This window comes from Blennius ocellaris (assembly GCF_963422515.1).
Source record: "Blennius ocellaris genome assembly, contig: SCAFFOLD_288, whole genome shotgun sequence".
Classification (NCBI taxonomy): Eukaryota; Metazoa; Chordata; class Actinopteri; order Blenniiformes; family Blenniidae; genus Blennius; species Blennius ocellaris.
Window position 1 is genome coordinate 20697 of NW_027662218.1, and position 14031 is coordinate 34727.

A 14031-nucleotide genomic window follows, 5' to 3' on the forward strand; every position below is an offset into this window, starting at 1 on the left:
GGTGGTTCCTGGTTCCTCCCGATGGTTCCTCCCGATGGTTCCTCCCGATGGTTCCCCCCGATGGTTCCTGGTTCCTCCCGATGGTTCCCCCCGATGGTTCCTGGTTCCTCCTGGTGGTTCCTGGTTCCTCCCGATGGTTCCTCCCGATGGTTCCTCCCGGTGGTTCCTGGTTCCTCCTGATGGTTCCTCCCGATGGTTCCTCCCGGTGGTTCCTGGTTCCTCCTGATGGTTCCTCCTGATGGTTCCTCCTGGTGGTTCCTGGTTCCTCCTGATGGTTCCTCCTGATGGTTCCTGGTTCCTCCTGATGGTTCCTCCCGATGGTTCCTGGTTCCTCCTAATGGTTCCTGGTTCCTCCTGGTGGTTCCTGGTTCCTCCTGATGGTTCCTCCCGATGGTTCCTGGTTCCTCCCGATGGTTCCTGGTTCCTCCTGATGGTTCCTGGTTCCTCCTGATGGTTCCTCCTGATGGTTCCTGGTTCCTCCTGATGGTTCCTCCTGATGGTTCCTCCTGATGGTTCCTGGTTCCTCCTGATGGTTCCTGGTTCCTCCTGACAGTCACAGTTCCAGCTTCTTCTTTTTAATGTCATTTTAATTCTTCCACATGTTCATTTATTGTCATTTTAACCCCGAGGACAAATAAAGTCTGATTGACTGATTGACTGATTGATTGACTGATTGATTGACTGACTGATTGATTGACTGATTGACTGACTGACTGACTGACTGACTGACTGACTGACTGATTGACTGACTGACTGACTGACTGACTGACTGATTGATTGACTGACTGACTGACTGACTGATTGACTGACTGACTGACTGACTGACTGACTGACTGACTGACTGACTGACTGACTGACTGACTGACTGACTGACTGACTGATTGACTGACTGACTGACTGACTGACTGATTGACAGGCAGGTATAAAACCTCAGTGTGGAACGTAGAGACTTCCTGTTTGAGTTCTCACAGAGAACCTCTGGACCTCCAGCAGGTCTGATTGGTGGAACCTGCAGCTCAATTATTCATCTGTTCACTGAATCATTCATCCCTTCATCCCTTCATCCGAGACGCTCAGGTCTGGTTTCCTGGAGGATCAGAGGTTCAGCTGCTTGGTGGTGAGTACACCTATATACTGAGTACTGCTAGTACTACCTGTAGCTACTGGCCTGTACCGAGTACAGGTACCAGTACTACCTGTAGCTACTGGCCTGTACCAGTACTCTAGCTACTGGCCCATACGGAGTACAGGTACCAGTACTACCTGTAGCTACTGGCCTGTACCGAGTACAGGTACCAGTACTACCTGTAGCTACTGGCCTGTACCAGTACTCTAGCTACTGGCCCATACGGAGTACAGGTACCAGTACTACCTGTAGCTACTGGCCTGTACCGAGTACAGGTACCAGTACTACCTGTAGCTACTGGCCTGTACCAGTACTCTGTAGCTACTGGCCCATACGGAGTACAGGTACCAGTACTACCTGTAGCTACTGGCCTGTACCAGTACTCTGTAGCTACTGGCCCATACGGAGTACAGGTACCAGTACTACCTGTAGCTACTGGCCTGAACCGAGTACTCTGTCGCTACTGGCCCATACGGAGTACAGGTACCAGTACTACCTGTAGCTACTGGCCTGTACCAGTACTCTGTAGCTACTGGCCCATACGGAGTACAGGTACCAGTACTACCTGTAGCTACTGGCCCGTACCAGTACTCTGTAGCTACTGGCCCATACGGAGTACAGGTACCAGTACTACCTGTAGCTACTGGCCCATACGGAGTACAGGTACCAGTACTACCTGTAGCTACTGGCCCATACGGAGTACAGGTACCAGTACTAGCTGTAACTGCTGGCTGACGGAGGCTGACGGAGGATGGAGGCCCAGCAGCTGAGGAAGGCCGTGGAGAACCTCATGTGAGCTGGTTCTCATGAGAGCCAATCAGAAGTCCGGTGAGGTTCTGACGAGGCTCCGTTTCCCCGACGCGCAGCGGCGACTACGTGGGACTGAAGCTCCGGGAGAAGAGCTTCGACCCGAGGGGGCGGGGCCACGCCACGGGGCTGGATCACCTGGTAAGGAGAACTAGGTACCGAGGGGGCGGGGCCTCACCACGGGGCTGGATCACCTGGTAAGGAGAACTAGGTACCGAGGGGGCGGGGCCACGCCTGCTACACTCACCTGGCCTGCTTCTGCAGGCTCATTACGACCTCGCCGTCAGCGCCGCCCTCTGGTGGCTGGACAGGGAGGGACAGGGGGACGGGCTGGACAGACACGTACTGTGAGTACTTTAGTTACTTTAGCCGATACTGAGTACCGATGCTCTGTATCAATACCTGGTATTCAGTATGCAAGTGCAAAGCTTTAGCTACCGGCCGATACTGAGTACCGATACTGAGTACTGATGCTGAGTACTGATACTGAGTACCAATACTGAGTACCGATACTCTATCAATACCTGGTATTCAGTATGCAAGTGCAAAGCTTTAGCTACCGGCCGATACTGAGTACCGATACTGAGTACCGATACTGAGTACTGATGCTGAGTACTGATACTGAGTACCAATACTGAGTACCGATACTCTATCAATACCTGGTATTCAGTATGCAAGTGCAAAGCTTTAGCTACTGGCTGATACTGAGTACCGATACTGAGTACTGATACTGAGTATCGATACCAGTGCTGAATTGTAACTACTTGCCACTACGACTCTGGTCTACGTTACTGACGGATAGCGTCATGCAGTACTCTGCATGTATCTGGGACAGGTACTCCATACAGTATCGGAGCCGGTATCGGTATCGGTGCGTCGCTAAAACAACGAGCGAGTGTAGTTGGGGTGAGATCAAAGCTTTCCGTCCTCAGGGCGGCGCCATGGCGCCACGGCGCCGCCTCGTTCCCCAACCGCTCGGAGCGGGAGGCCATGATCCTGGCGTCCCTCGCTGGTATCGTCATGGTGAGTACCGTCGCCCCCGAGTACCCCCGAGGGGTAGCCCAACACCTGAGGGTGTGTGTGTGTGTGTGTGTGTGTGTGTGTGTGTGTGTGTGTGTGTGTGTGTGTGCAGGACAGCCTCCCTGTGGAGGACATCCTGTCTCTCTACAGGAGGAAACCTGTGGCGTCGTTTCCTCGCCAGCAGTCCAAGGTGAGTCTCAGCTGGGACTCTCGGCTGGGACTCTCCAAATGACCTCACTTCCTGTCCCCCCCCCCCCCCCCCCCCCCCCAGGCCTCCATGATCTGCCCCTTCACTCTCTCCTGCCACCCGCTGGCCATGCTGGCGTCCTGCCAGGCCGTCCGTCACTGCCGGCGGCAGAGTGAGTCGTCTGCTTCTGCTTTTCTACACACCTTCCACTCTTCTGTCGGTAGAGGCTGGTGGAGGTGACGTAGCGTCAGTAGAGGATGGTGGAGGAGAGGTAGCGTCGGTAGAGGATGGTGGAGGAGACGTAGCGTCAGTAGAGGATGGTGGAGGAGAGGTAGCGTCGGTAGAGGATGGTGGAGGAGAGGTAGCGTCGGTAGAGGCTGGTGGAGGAGACGTAGCGTCGGTAGAGGATGGTGGAGGAGACGTAGCGTCGGTAGAGGATGGTGGAGGTGACGTAGCGTCAGTAGAGGCTGGTGGAGGAGACGTAGCGTCGGTAGAGGATGGTGGAGGAGACGTAGCGTTGGTAGAGGATGGTGGAGGTGACGTAGCGTCGGTAGAGGATGGTGGAGGAGATGTAGCGTCGGTAGAGGATGGTGGAGGTGACGTAGCGTCGGTAGAGGATGGTGGAGGAGATGTAGCGTCGGTAGAGGATGGTGGAGGTGACGTAGCGTCAGTAGAGGATGGTGGAGGAGACGTAGCGTCGGTAGAGGATGGTGGAGGAGACGTAGCGTCAGTAGAGGATGGTGGAGGTGACGTAGCGTCGGTAGAGGATGGTGGAGGTGACGTAGCGTCAGTAGAGGATGGTGGAGGTGACGTAGCGTCGGTACTCTGTATCGTCAGGTATCTCCAGGTACTTGTACTTTAAATGCATCCCTAGTCAGGAACGATGGAGGACAGTCCAGTCCTCAGTCAGTCCTCAGTCCAGTCCTCAGTCAGTCCTCAGTCCAGTCCTCAGTCAGTCCTCAGTCCAGTCCTCAGTCCAGTCCTCAGTCAGTCCTCAGTCCAGTCCTCAGTCAGTCCTCAGTCAGTCCTCAGTCTAGTCCTCAGTCAGTCCTCAGTCCAGACCTCAGTCAGTCCTCAGTCCAGTCCTCAGTCAGTCCTCAGTCCAGTCCTCAGTCTAGTCCTCAGTCAGTCCTCAGTCAGTCCTCAGTCTAGTCCTCAGTCCAGTCCTCAGTCAGTCCTCAGTCAGTCCTCAGTCTAGTCCTCAGTCAGTCCTCAGTCCAGACCTCAGTCAGTCCTCAGTCCAGTCCTCAGTCAGTCCTCAGTCAGTCCTCAGTCCAGTCCTCAGTCAGTCCTCAGTCCAGTCCTCAGTCAGTCCTCAGTCCAGTCCTCAGTCCAGTCCTCAGTCCAGTCCTCAGTCAGTCCTCAGTCAGTCCTCAGTCAGTCCTCAGTCAGTCCTCAGTCTAGTCCTCAGTCAGTCCTCAGTCCAGTCCTCAGTCCAGTCCTCAGTCAGTCCTCAGTCAGTCCTCAGTCCAGTCCTCAGTCAGTCCTCAGTCAGTCCTCAGTCCAGACCTCAGTCAGTCCTCAGTCAGTCCTCAGTCCAGTCCTCAGTCAGTCCTCAGTCTAGTCCTCAGTCAGTCCTCAGGACAGTCCTCAGGACAGTCCTCAGTCAGTCCTCAGTCCAGACCTCAGTCCAGACCTCAGTCAGTCCTCAGTCAGTCCTCAGTCAGTCCTCAGTCAGTCCTCAGTCAGTCCTCAGTCCAGTCCTCAGTCAGTCCTCAGTCTAGTCCTCAGTCAGTCCTCAGTCTAGTCCTCAGTCAGTCCTCAGTCCAGACCTCAGTCAGTCCTCAGTCAGTCCTCAGTCAGTCCTCAGTCCAGTCCTCAGTCAGTCCTCAGTCTAGTCCTCAGTCTAGTCCTCAGTCAGTCCTCAGTCCAGACCTCAGTCAGTCCTCAGTCAGTCCTCAGTCAGTCCTCAGTCAGACCTCAGTCAGTCCTCAGTCCAGTCCTCAGTCAGTCCTCAGTCAGTCCTCAGTCCAGTCCTCAGTCCAGTCCTCAGTCAGTCCTCAGTCTAGTCCTCAGTCAGTCCTCAGTCCAGACCTCAGTCAGTCCTCAGTCAGACCTCAGTCCAGACCTCAGTCAGTCCTCAGTCAGTCCTCAGTCAGTCCTCAGTCAGTCCTCAGTCCAGACCTCAGTCAGTCCTCAGTCAGTCCTCAGTCAGTCCTCAGTCAGTCCTCAGTCCAGACCTCAGTCAGTCCTCAGTCAGTCCTCAGTCAGTCCTCAGTCCAGACCTCAGTCAGTCCTCAGTCCAGACCTCAGTCAGTCCTCAGTCCAGACCTCAGTCAGTCCTCAGTCAGTCCTCAGTCAGTCCTCAGTCAGTCCTCAGTCAGTCCTCAGTCAGACCTCAGTCAGTCCTCAGTCAGACCTCAGTCAGTCCTCAGTCCAGTCCTCAGTCAGTCCTCAGGACAGTCGTCTAACAACAATCGCGCTCTGACTGATTGTCAGACCTGAAGCTGAAGCGATGGCTGTCTGAGCGGGCCGCTGCCATGGCAACGCCTGGAGAGCAGCCTTCCTCCTCCTCCTCCTCCTCCTCCTCCTCCTCCGGACCGCTCCTCAGAGTGAGTGCACACCGCCGGGTCACCGTGTCTGAACCCCGAACCGCTGTCTCACTTCACACCGTTCACACCACAATGGGACTCCGTCTCCATGGAAACGGAGGAAACGGCTTCATCACAGCATCTAGCCTCCGTCTCCATGGAAACGGAGCTAAAGCAACAGAGGACTGAGACCTTCCTCTTCCTCAGCAGGGGGCAGCTGGACTCTACGAGGACTCTGAGGATCCGGTCCAGGACTAGACCAGAACCCGTGGGTCCTTGGTCCTCCTGGTTTTGATCCACTTCCTGTTCCAACCTGATCACAGTAAAATTAACCATCAAACATTAAAAATGCGTCGTCATGAATAGTATTTAATGAATTTGAGTTGTAATTGGAACTCACCTGGTTCACCTGCTGATTATTCTGGTTTTCTTTTCTGGATCTTTTATCCTCTTAATGTTTTATAAGGATGTTAATGCTGCAGCTCACCTGTAGACAGGTGTCACAGTGGGCGGGGCCACTGATGAAACAAACGGATTCCCTTTCTCTTTCTATTTCCATCATCTTGTCTGTTTAAGAAACTTCTTCACGTCGTCCTCACTACTTCACTGGTTTTCAACCTCAGGTGCTTCTTAGGACTTGAGATTCTTTGTGAATCACTTTGATCGTAGGACTTAAGATTCTTTGTGAATCACTTTGATCGTAGGACTTAAGATTCTTTGTGAATCACTTTGATCGTAGGACTTAAGATTCTTTGTGAATCACTTTGATCGTAGGACTTAAGATTCTTTGTGAATCACTTTGATCGTAGAGCTTAAGATTCTTTGTGAATCACTTTGATCGTAGGACTTAAGATTCTTTGTGAATCACTTTGATCGTAGGACTTAAGATTCTTTGTGAATCACTTTGATCGTAGGACTTAAGATTCTTTGTGAATCACTTTGATCGTAGAGCTTAAGATTCTTTGTGAATCACTTTGATCGTAGGACTTAAGATTCTTTGTGAATCACTTTGATCGTAGGACTTAAGATTCTTTGTGAATCACTTTGATCGTAGGGCTTAAGATTCTTTGTGAATCACTTTGATCGTAGGGCTTAAGATTCTTTGTGAATCACTTTGATCGTAGGGCTTAAGATTCTTTGTGAATCACTTTGATCGTAGGACTTAAGATTCTTTGTGAATCACTTTGATCGTAGAGCTTAAGATTCTTTGTGAATCACTTTGATCGTAGGGCTTAAGATTCTTTGTGAATCACTTTGATCGTAGGACTTGAGATTCTTTGTGAATCACTTTGATCGTAGGACTTGAGATTCTTTGTGAATCACTTTGATCGTAGGACTTGAGATCCTTTGTGAATCACTTTGATCGTAGGACTTGAGATCCTTTGTGAATCACTTTGATCGTAGGACTTGAGATTCTTTGTGAATCACTTTGATCGTAGGAAAGAAACATTCTAAGAAAAGTCTTGAAGTTGGAGGAATTCTCAGGTTTTTCTCCAGTGACGTCACTACGAGCTGCTCTTAGCCTCAGGATGCTTCATGAATACGGGAACAGACTTTCAGTTTGAACGGCGAGACTCACGTTTGGACGAGGAAACGAGGGACGAGTGGCGACGGCGGCTTTAATAACAGAAGAACAAGCAGCGGCGCTCCAGCCAATACGTATTGAAGCAGCGGTGGATGAAAGGATTCACTCTGCCGGCGCTGAGCCCCGAGCATTCCAGAGGCATTCCAGCGCGCTCGGCGGCGGTGTGGTTCCAGCGCGCTCGGCGGCGGTGTGGTTCCAGCGCGCTCGGCGGCGGTGTGGTTCCAGCGCGCTCGGCGGCGGTGTGATTCCAGCGCGCTCGGCGGCGGTGTGATTCCAGCGCGCTCGGCGGCGGTGTGGTTCCAGCGCGCTCGGCGGCGGTGTGATTCCAGCGCGCTCGGCGGCGGTGTGGTTCCAGCGCGCCGCCGGCTGCGCCCACAGGAAGGCTCCTGAAGGCCCCCTGCTGACTCTGGGCTGCAGCTCAATGGCTGCCGCCGTATAAAGGCGGAGGTCGGGGGCGGACGTCAGAGGCGCGGCAGCGGCGGCCACCATGGGGAAGGTGAGTGTTTGGCTTTTCTTTAGCGGGGGCTGAGCCGCTGAGGCCCTCCGGCTGACCTCCGGCTGACCTCCGGCTGACCTCCGGCTGACCTCGCTCTCCTCCGCCTCCGCCAGATCATCTTCTACGAGGACAGGAACTTCGGCGGTCGCCACTACGAGTGCATGAGCGACTGCTCCGACCTGCACGCCATGTTCGAGCGCTGCCGCTCCATCCGGGTGGAGAGCGGCATGTTCGTGATCTACGACCGGCCGGGCTTCACGGGGAACCAGTACTTCATGAGGAGGGGAGAGTACTCTGATTACATGGGCCTGACCAACATGAACGACTGCGTGAGGTCCTGCAGGATGATCCCCGTGGTGAGGCTCCTCCCCCAACCCCGGCGCTGCACTTCAACTCAACTTTATTCATGTAGCCTCAATACATACACAGTAGCATTAGCATCATGCTACTAGCATACATGCATACACCGTAGCAGCAGCATTAGCGTCATGCTGAAGTTTAGCAGCAGGTTAGCGTCCGCTGATGCTCTGGCGCTCGTCCTTTAACTCCGTCCGTCCACTGTTATTTTGACGTAGCAGTTAGCAGTTAGCGCAGCATCGGGTTCTAACAGATGAAGAACTCGGAGCTTCAAAGGAGGCTGAGAACATGAACCAACCTTCAGTCTGACCATTTGCCCCTCCCCCACCCCAGCACAGCGGGGGCTTCAGGATGCGGCTGTACGAACACTTCGACATGAGCGGCCAGGTGATGGAGCTGAGCTCCGACTGTCCCAACGTCATGGAGCGGTTCCGCCTGAGCAACTTCAACTCGTGCAGCGTGCTGGACGGCCACTGGCTGCTGTACGAGCAGCCCAACTACAGGGGGCGCCACTACTACCTGCGTCCCGGCCAGTACCGCAGCTTCAGCGACTGGAGCGGCGGCAGCTCGCGGCTGGGCTCCGTCCGCCGCCTCCTCGACCTCTGACCCCGGCGCCCGGCCGCCCCTCCCCCTTCTCCTCCTCCTGCCCCGGCTGCTTCCACACGCTGAACAAGATGGCGGCGGCGCTGCACCACTTTCACTTTTGTTCCTGCTCGCTGCGTCTGCAGGGCGTCTGCAGGGCGTCTGCAGGGCGTCTGCAGGGCGTCTGGAGGGCGTCTGGAGGGCGTCTGCAGGGCGTCTGCAGGGCGTCTGGAGGGCGTCTGCAGGGCGTCTGCAGGGCGTCTGCAGGGCGTCTGCAGGGCGTCTGGAGGGCGTCTGGAGGGCGCCTGCAGGGCGTCTGGAGGGCGTCTGCAGGGCGTCTGCAGGGCGTCTGCAGGGCGCCTGGCCGGCGGCGGCCGGCGTCCAGACGCTCGTCACAGGACTGAATAAAACACTGCTGACGCTTATCAGCCCTACTCTCCTGTTTACTGCCACCAACACGCTTTACCCCACAGCCTTACCCCACAGCCTTACCCTTACCCCAGAGCCTTACCCCAGAGCTTTACCTTTACCCCAGAGCCTCACCCTTACCCCAGAGCCTCACCCTTACCCCAGAGCCTTACCCTTACCCCAGAGCTTTACCTTTACCCCAGAGCTTTACCTTTACCCCAGAGCTTTACCTTTACCCCAGAGCTTTACCTTTACCCCAGAGCCTTACCCTTACCCCAGAGCCTTACCCCAGAGCCATACTCCAGAGGTTTACCCTTACCCCAGAGCCTTACCCTTACCCCAGAGCTTTACCTTTACCCCAGAGCTTTACCTTTACCCCAGAGCCTTACCCTTACCCCAGAGCCTTACCCCAGAGCCATACTCCAGAGGTTTACCCTTACCCCAGAGCCTTACCCTTACCCCAGAGCCTTACCCCAGAGCCATACCCCAGAGGTTTACCCTTACCCCAGAGCCTTACCCTTACCCCAGAGCCATACCCAAGAGCCTTACCCTTACCCCAGAGCCTTACCCTTACCCCAGAGCCTTACCCCAGAGCTTTACTTGACAACTTCCTGAACAGGAAACAGGAGTTTAGTTCAATGACAACATTCTGTTTTTACAAGGTACCTTTATGTTCTCACGTTCTGTTATTTTATGTTCCTACATTTTGTTGTTGCGTTACGTTCTTCTGTTCCTTCACGTTCTTCTGTTCCTTCACGTTCTTCCGTTCCTTCACGTTCTTCCGTTCCTTCACGTTCTTCTGTTCCTTCACGTTCTTCTGTTCTTTCACGTTCTTCCGTTCCTTCGACATGTTTCGACGGCGTTCTTCCATCATCAGAAACTGGTTCTTCACAGTCACAACATTAAAAGAAAGAACAAACCAATTGCTTAATTAACTGAAGTAAACTGTCCTTCAAAATAAAGGTACACATTAAAAACCAGATTGCAGACTTGTGTGCGAGAAATTCATTACTTGCAGTAACTTGTTGTTTTATGTTTACGGGCTATACGTCCTATTATTGTTGTCACAAATGAGCTGCTAATGCTAATGACACTGCCTGTGGATACATGCTAATGCTAATGCTAAAGGGTGAGTTCAGTGAGGGTCAGTGTTACCCTGCTGGTGACATGTTGCAATAGTAATCGAGTACTCCTGAGGGGGACTGCAGGACAAGAGGAGGCGCTGCGACTGAGGGGGTGGAGGTTCCTCCTGGGGATAGGGTTCCTCCTGGGGATAGAGGTTCCTCCTGGGGATAGGGTTCCTCCTGGGGATGGAGGTTCCTCCTGGGGATAGAGGTTCCTCCTGGGGATAGAGGTTCCTCCTGGGGGTGGAGGTTCCTCCTGGGGATGGAGGTTCCTCCTGGGGATAGGGTTCCTCCTGGGGATAGGGTTCCTCCTGGGGATAGAGGTTCCTCCTGGGGGTGGAGGTTCCTCCTGGGGATGGAGGTTCCTCCTGGGGATAGGGTTCCTCCTGGGGATGGAGGTTCCTCCTGGGGATAGAGGTTCCTCCTGGGGGTGGAGGTTCCTCCTGGGGATGGAGGTTCCTCCTGGGGATAGGGTTCCTCCTGGGGATAGGGTTCCTCCTGGGGATAGAGGTTCCTCCTGGGGGTGGAGGTTCCTCCTGGGGATGGAGGTTCCTCCTGGGGATAGGGTTCCTCCTGGGGATAGAGGTTCCTCCTGGGGATAGGGTTCCTCCTGGGGATGGAGGTTCCTCCTGGGGATAGAGGTTCCTCCTGGGGGTGGAGGTTCCTCCTGGGGGTGGAGGTTCCTCCTGGGGATGGAGGTTCCTCCTGGGGATAGGGTTCCTCCTGGGGGTGGAGGTTCCTCCTGGGGATAGAGGTTCCTCCTGGGGATGGAGGTTCCTCCTGGGGATAGAGGTTCCTCCTGGGGATAGAGGTTCCTCCTGGGGATGGAGGTTCCTCCTGGGGATGGAGGTTCCTCCTGGGGATAGAGGTTCCTCCTGGGGATAGAGGTTCCTCCTGAGGATGGAGGTTCCTCCTGGGGATAGAGGTTCCTCCTGGGGATGGAGGTTCCTCCTGGGGATAGAGGTTCCTCCTGGGGATAGAGGTTCCTCCTGAGGATGGAGGTTCCTCCTGGGGATAGAGGTTCCTCCTGGGGATGGAGGTTCCTCCTGGGGATGGAGGTTCCTCCTGGGGATGGAGGTTCAGCCACCCTGGGAGGACTGCAGAGGCTTTGTTGTGGAACCTTTTTGAATATTTTGAATTGAAAAGAACCTTTAGACTTTCGACCCCAGTTCTTTGTGTCCGGTCCATTCCGGTCCAGCCACTCCGGTCGGTCTGGTTCAGTCTGTTAGGTCCTGTACGGTCAGTCTGGTGTGGTCAGTCTGGTCCGGTCTGATAGGTCCTGTACGGTCAGTCTGGTGTGGTCAGTCTGGTCCGGTCTGATAGGTCCTGTACGGTCAGTCTGGTCCGGTCTGATAGGTCCTGTACGGTCAGTCTGGTCCGGTCTGATAGGTCCTGTACGGTCAGTCTGGTCCGGTCTGTTAGGTCCTGTACGGTCAGTCTGGTCCGGTCTGTTAGGTCCTGTACGGTCAGTCTGGTGTGGCCAGTCTGAGCTCCAGCTGAGAGCGGAGGTGCTGCTGCTCTCCAGCAGAGGGCAGCGTTCCCACTCAGATGAAGCTGCTGACTTCAAACAAAGAGGCTTCATGACAGCAGTGACGTCAAACCTCTGGTCAGCCAATAGGAGTGTTTGATTCCAGCAGCAGGAAAAGACGTGACCCAGAAACATCTGGAGTGTTTGTGGGGACGTTGACCTGGACAAACCCCACCTGGACAAACCCCACCTGGACAAACCCCACCTGGACAAACCCCACCTGGACAAACACCACCTGGACAAACACCACCTGGACAAACCCCACCTGGACAAACCCCACCTGGACAAACACCACCTGGACAAACCCCACCTGGACAAACCCCACCTGGATAAACACCACCTGGACAAACCCCACCTGTCCACCTGCCATTTCCACGTGAATGAATTCTGCACACTCTGCGTTTCCCTTTGACGTTATATAAGAGTCGTCAGAGAGCCGGACGCCAGTCGGGGCCTCGCCATGGGCAAGGTAAACCACACACACACACACACACACACACACACACACACACACACACACACACACACACACACACACACACACACACACACACACACACACACACCCCAGCAGACCGTTGTGACCCACAGGAAGTGTCCTCTGTGTCCAGATCACCTTCTACGAGGACAGGAGCTTCTCTGGCCGCCGCTTCGATTGCGGCGCCGACTGTGGCGACCTGACGTGTCACCTGCGGCGCTGCGGCTCCGTCCGGGTGGAGGGCGGCGGCTTCGTGGTCTACGAGTTACCCCACTACTGCGGGGGCCAGTTCTACCTGAGGAGGGGGGAGTACCCCGACTTCCTGCTGTGGGCCGGCGTCCACCAGGGGGTGGGGTCCTGTCGCCTTGTCCCCACGGTGAGGGGGGGGGGGGTCCTGCCGCCTTGTCCCCACGGTGAAGGGGGGGGGGGTCCTGCCGCCTTGTCCCCACGGTGAAGGGGGGGGGTCCTGTCGCCTTGTCCCCACGGTGAGGGGGGGGGGGGTCCTGCCGCCTTGTCCCCACGGTGAGGGGGGGGGGGGTCCTGCCGCCTTGTCCCCACGGTGAAGGGGGGGGGGTACTGTCGCCTTGTCCCCACGGTGAAGGGGGGGGGGGGGTCCTGTCGCCTTGTCCCCACGGTGAAGGGGGGGGGTCCTGTCGCCTTGTCCCCACGGTGAGCGGTGAGGGGGGGGGTCCTGCCGCCTTGTCCCCACGGTGAAGGGGGGGGGGGTCCTGTCGCCTTGTCCCCACGGTGAAGGGGGGGGGGGGTCCTGTCGCCTTGTCCCCACGGTGAAGGGGGGGGTCCTGTCGCCTTGTCCCCACGGTGAGCGGTGACGGGGGGGGTCCTGCCGCCTTGTCCCCACGGTGAAGGGGGGGGGGGGGTCCTGTCGCCTTGTCCCCACGGTGAAGGGGGGGGGGTCCTGTCGCCTTGTCCCCACGGTGAGGGGGGGGGGTCCTGCCGCCTTGTCCCCACGGTGAAGGGGGGGGGGTACTGTCGCCTTGTCCCCACGGTGAAGGGGGGGGGGGGTCCTGCCGCCTTGTCCCCACGGTGAAGGGGGGGGGGGGTCCTGTCGCCTTGTCCCCACGGTGAAGGGGGGGGGTCCTGTCGCCTTGTCCCCACGGTGAGCGGTGAGGGGGGGGGTCCTGCCGCCTTGTCCCCACGGTGAAGGGGGGGGGGGGTCCTGTCGCCTTGTCCCCACGGTGAAGGGGGGGGTCCTGTCGCCTTGTCCCCACGGTGAGCGGTGACGGGGGGGGTCCTGCCGCCTTGTCCCCACGGTGAAGGGGGGGGGGGGGTCCTGTCGCCTTATCCCCACGGTGAAGGGGGGGGGGTCCTGTCGCCTTGTCCCCACGGTGAGGGGGGGGGCACTCCAGTCACCATAACAACAATCCAACTTGGTGCTTTTATTTTGACAGGAAGCGGGGTCCTTCAGCCTGCGGCTGTACGAGCGGCTGGAGTTCGGCGGCGAGGCGATGGACCTGGTGGACGACTGTCCCAGCGTCATGGAGCGTTTCCACGTCAACGACGTCTTCTCCTGCAGCGTGACGGGCGGACACTGGCTGTTCTACCAACACCCGGACTACCGGGGCCACATGTACCTGGTCCGGCCCGGCGAGTACAAGAGGTTCAGCGAGTGGGGGGGCCGCACCGCCAGGGTGGGCTCCATCAGGCGAGTCCTGGACTACTGACGGCCTCTGATTGGCTGAAGCTCCGCCAGCGCACCAGAGCCACAACCCCTGGTTCCCTGGTTCCCTGGTTCCCTGGTTCCCTGGTTCCCCGGTTCCCTGGTTCCCTTGTTTCCTGGTTCC

The 14031-nt window shown here is 56.4% G+C and overlaps 1 protein-coding gene across 1 annotated transcript; it reads left to right on the forward strand.

The window, feature by feature from the left end:
* Nucleotides 1–1877: 1877 nt before the first annotated feature.
* Nucleotides 1878–5929, forward strand: c9h2orf80 (chromosome 9 C2orf80 homolog; the record flags this gene model as incomplete). Its single annotated transcript, XM_080521507.1, has 7 exons — nt 1878–1918; nt 1993–2074; nt 2198–2280; nt 2866–3007; nt 3225–3312; nt 5580–5692; nt 5882–5929. The coding sequence occupies 7 exons, from the start codon at nt 1878–1880 to the stop codon at nt 5927–5929; spliced, it is 597 nt and encodes a 198-aa protein (XP_080377633.1).
* Nucleotides 5930–14031: the final 8102 nt, after the last annotated feature.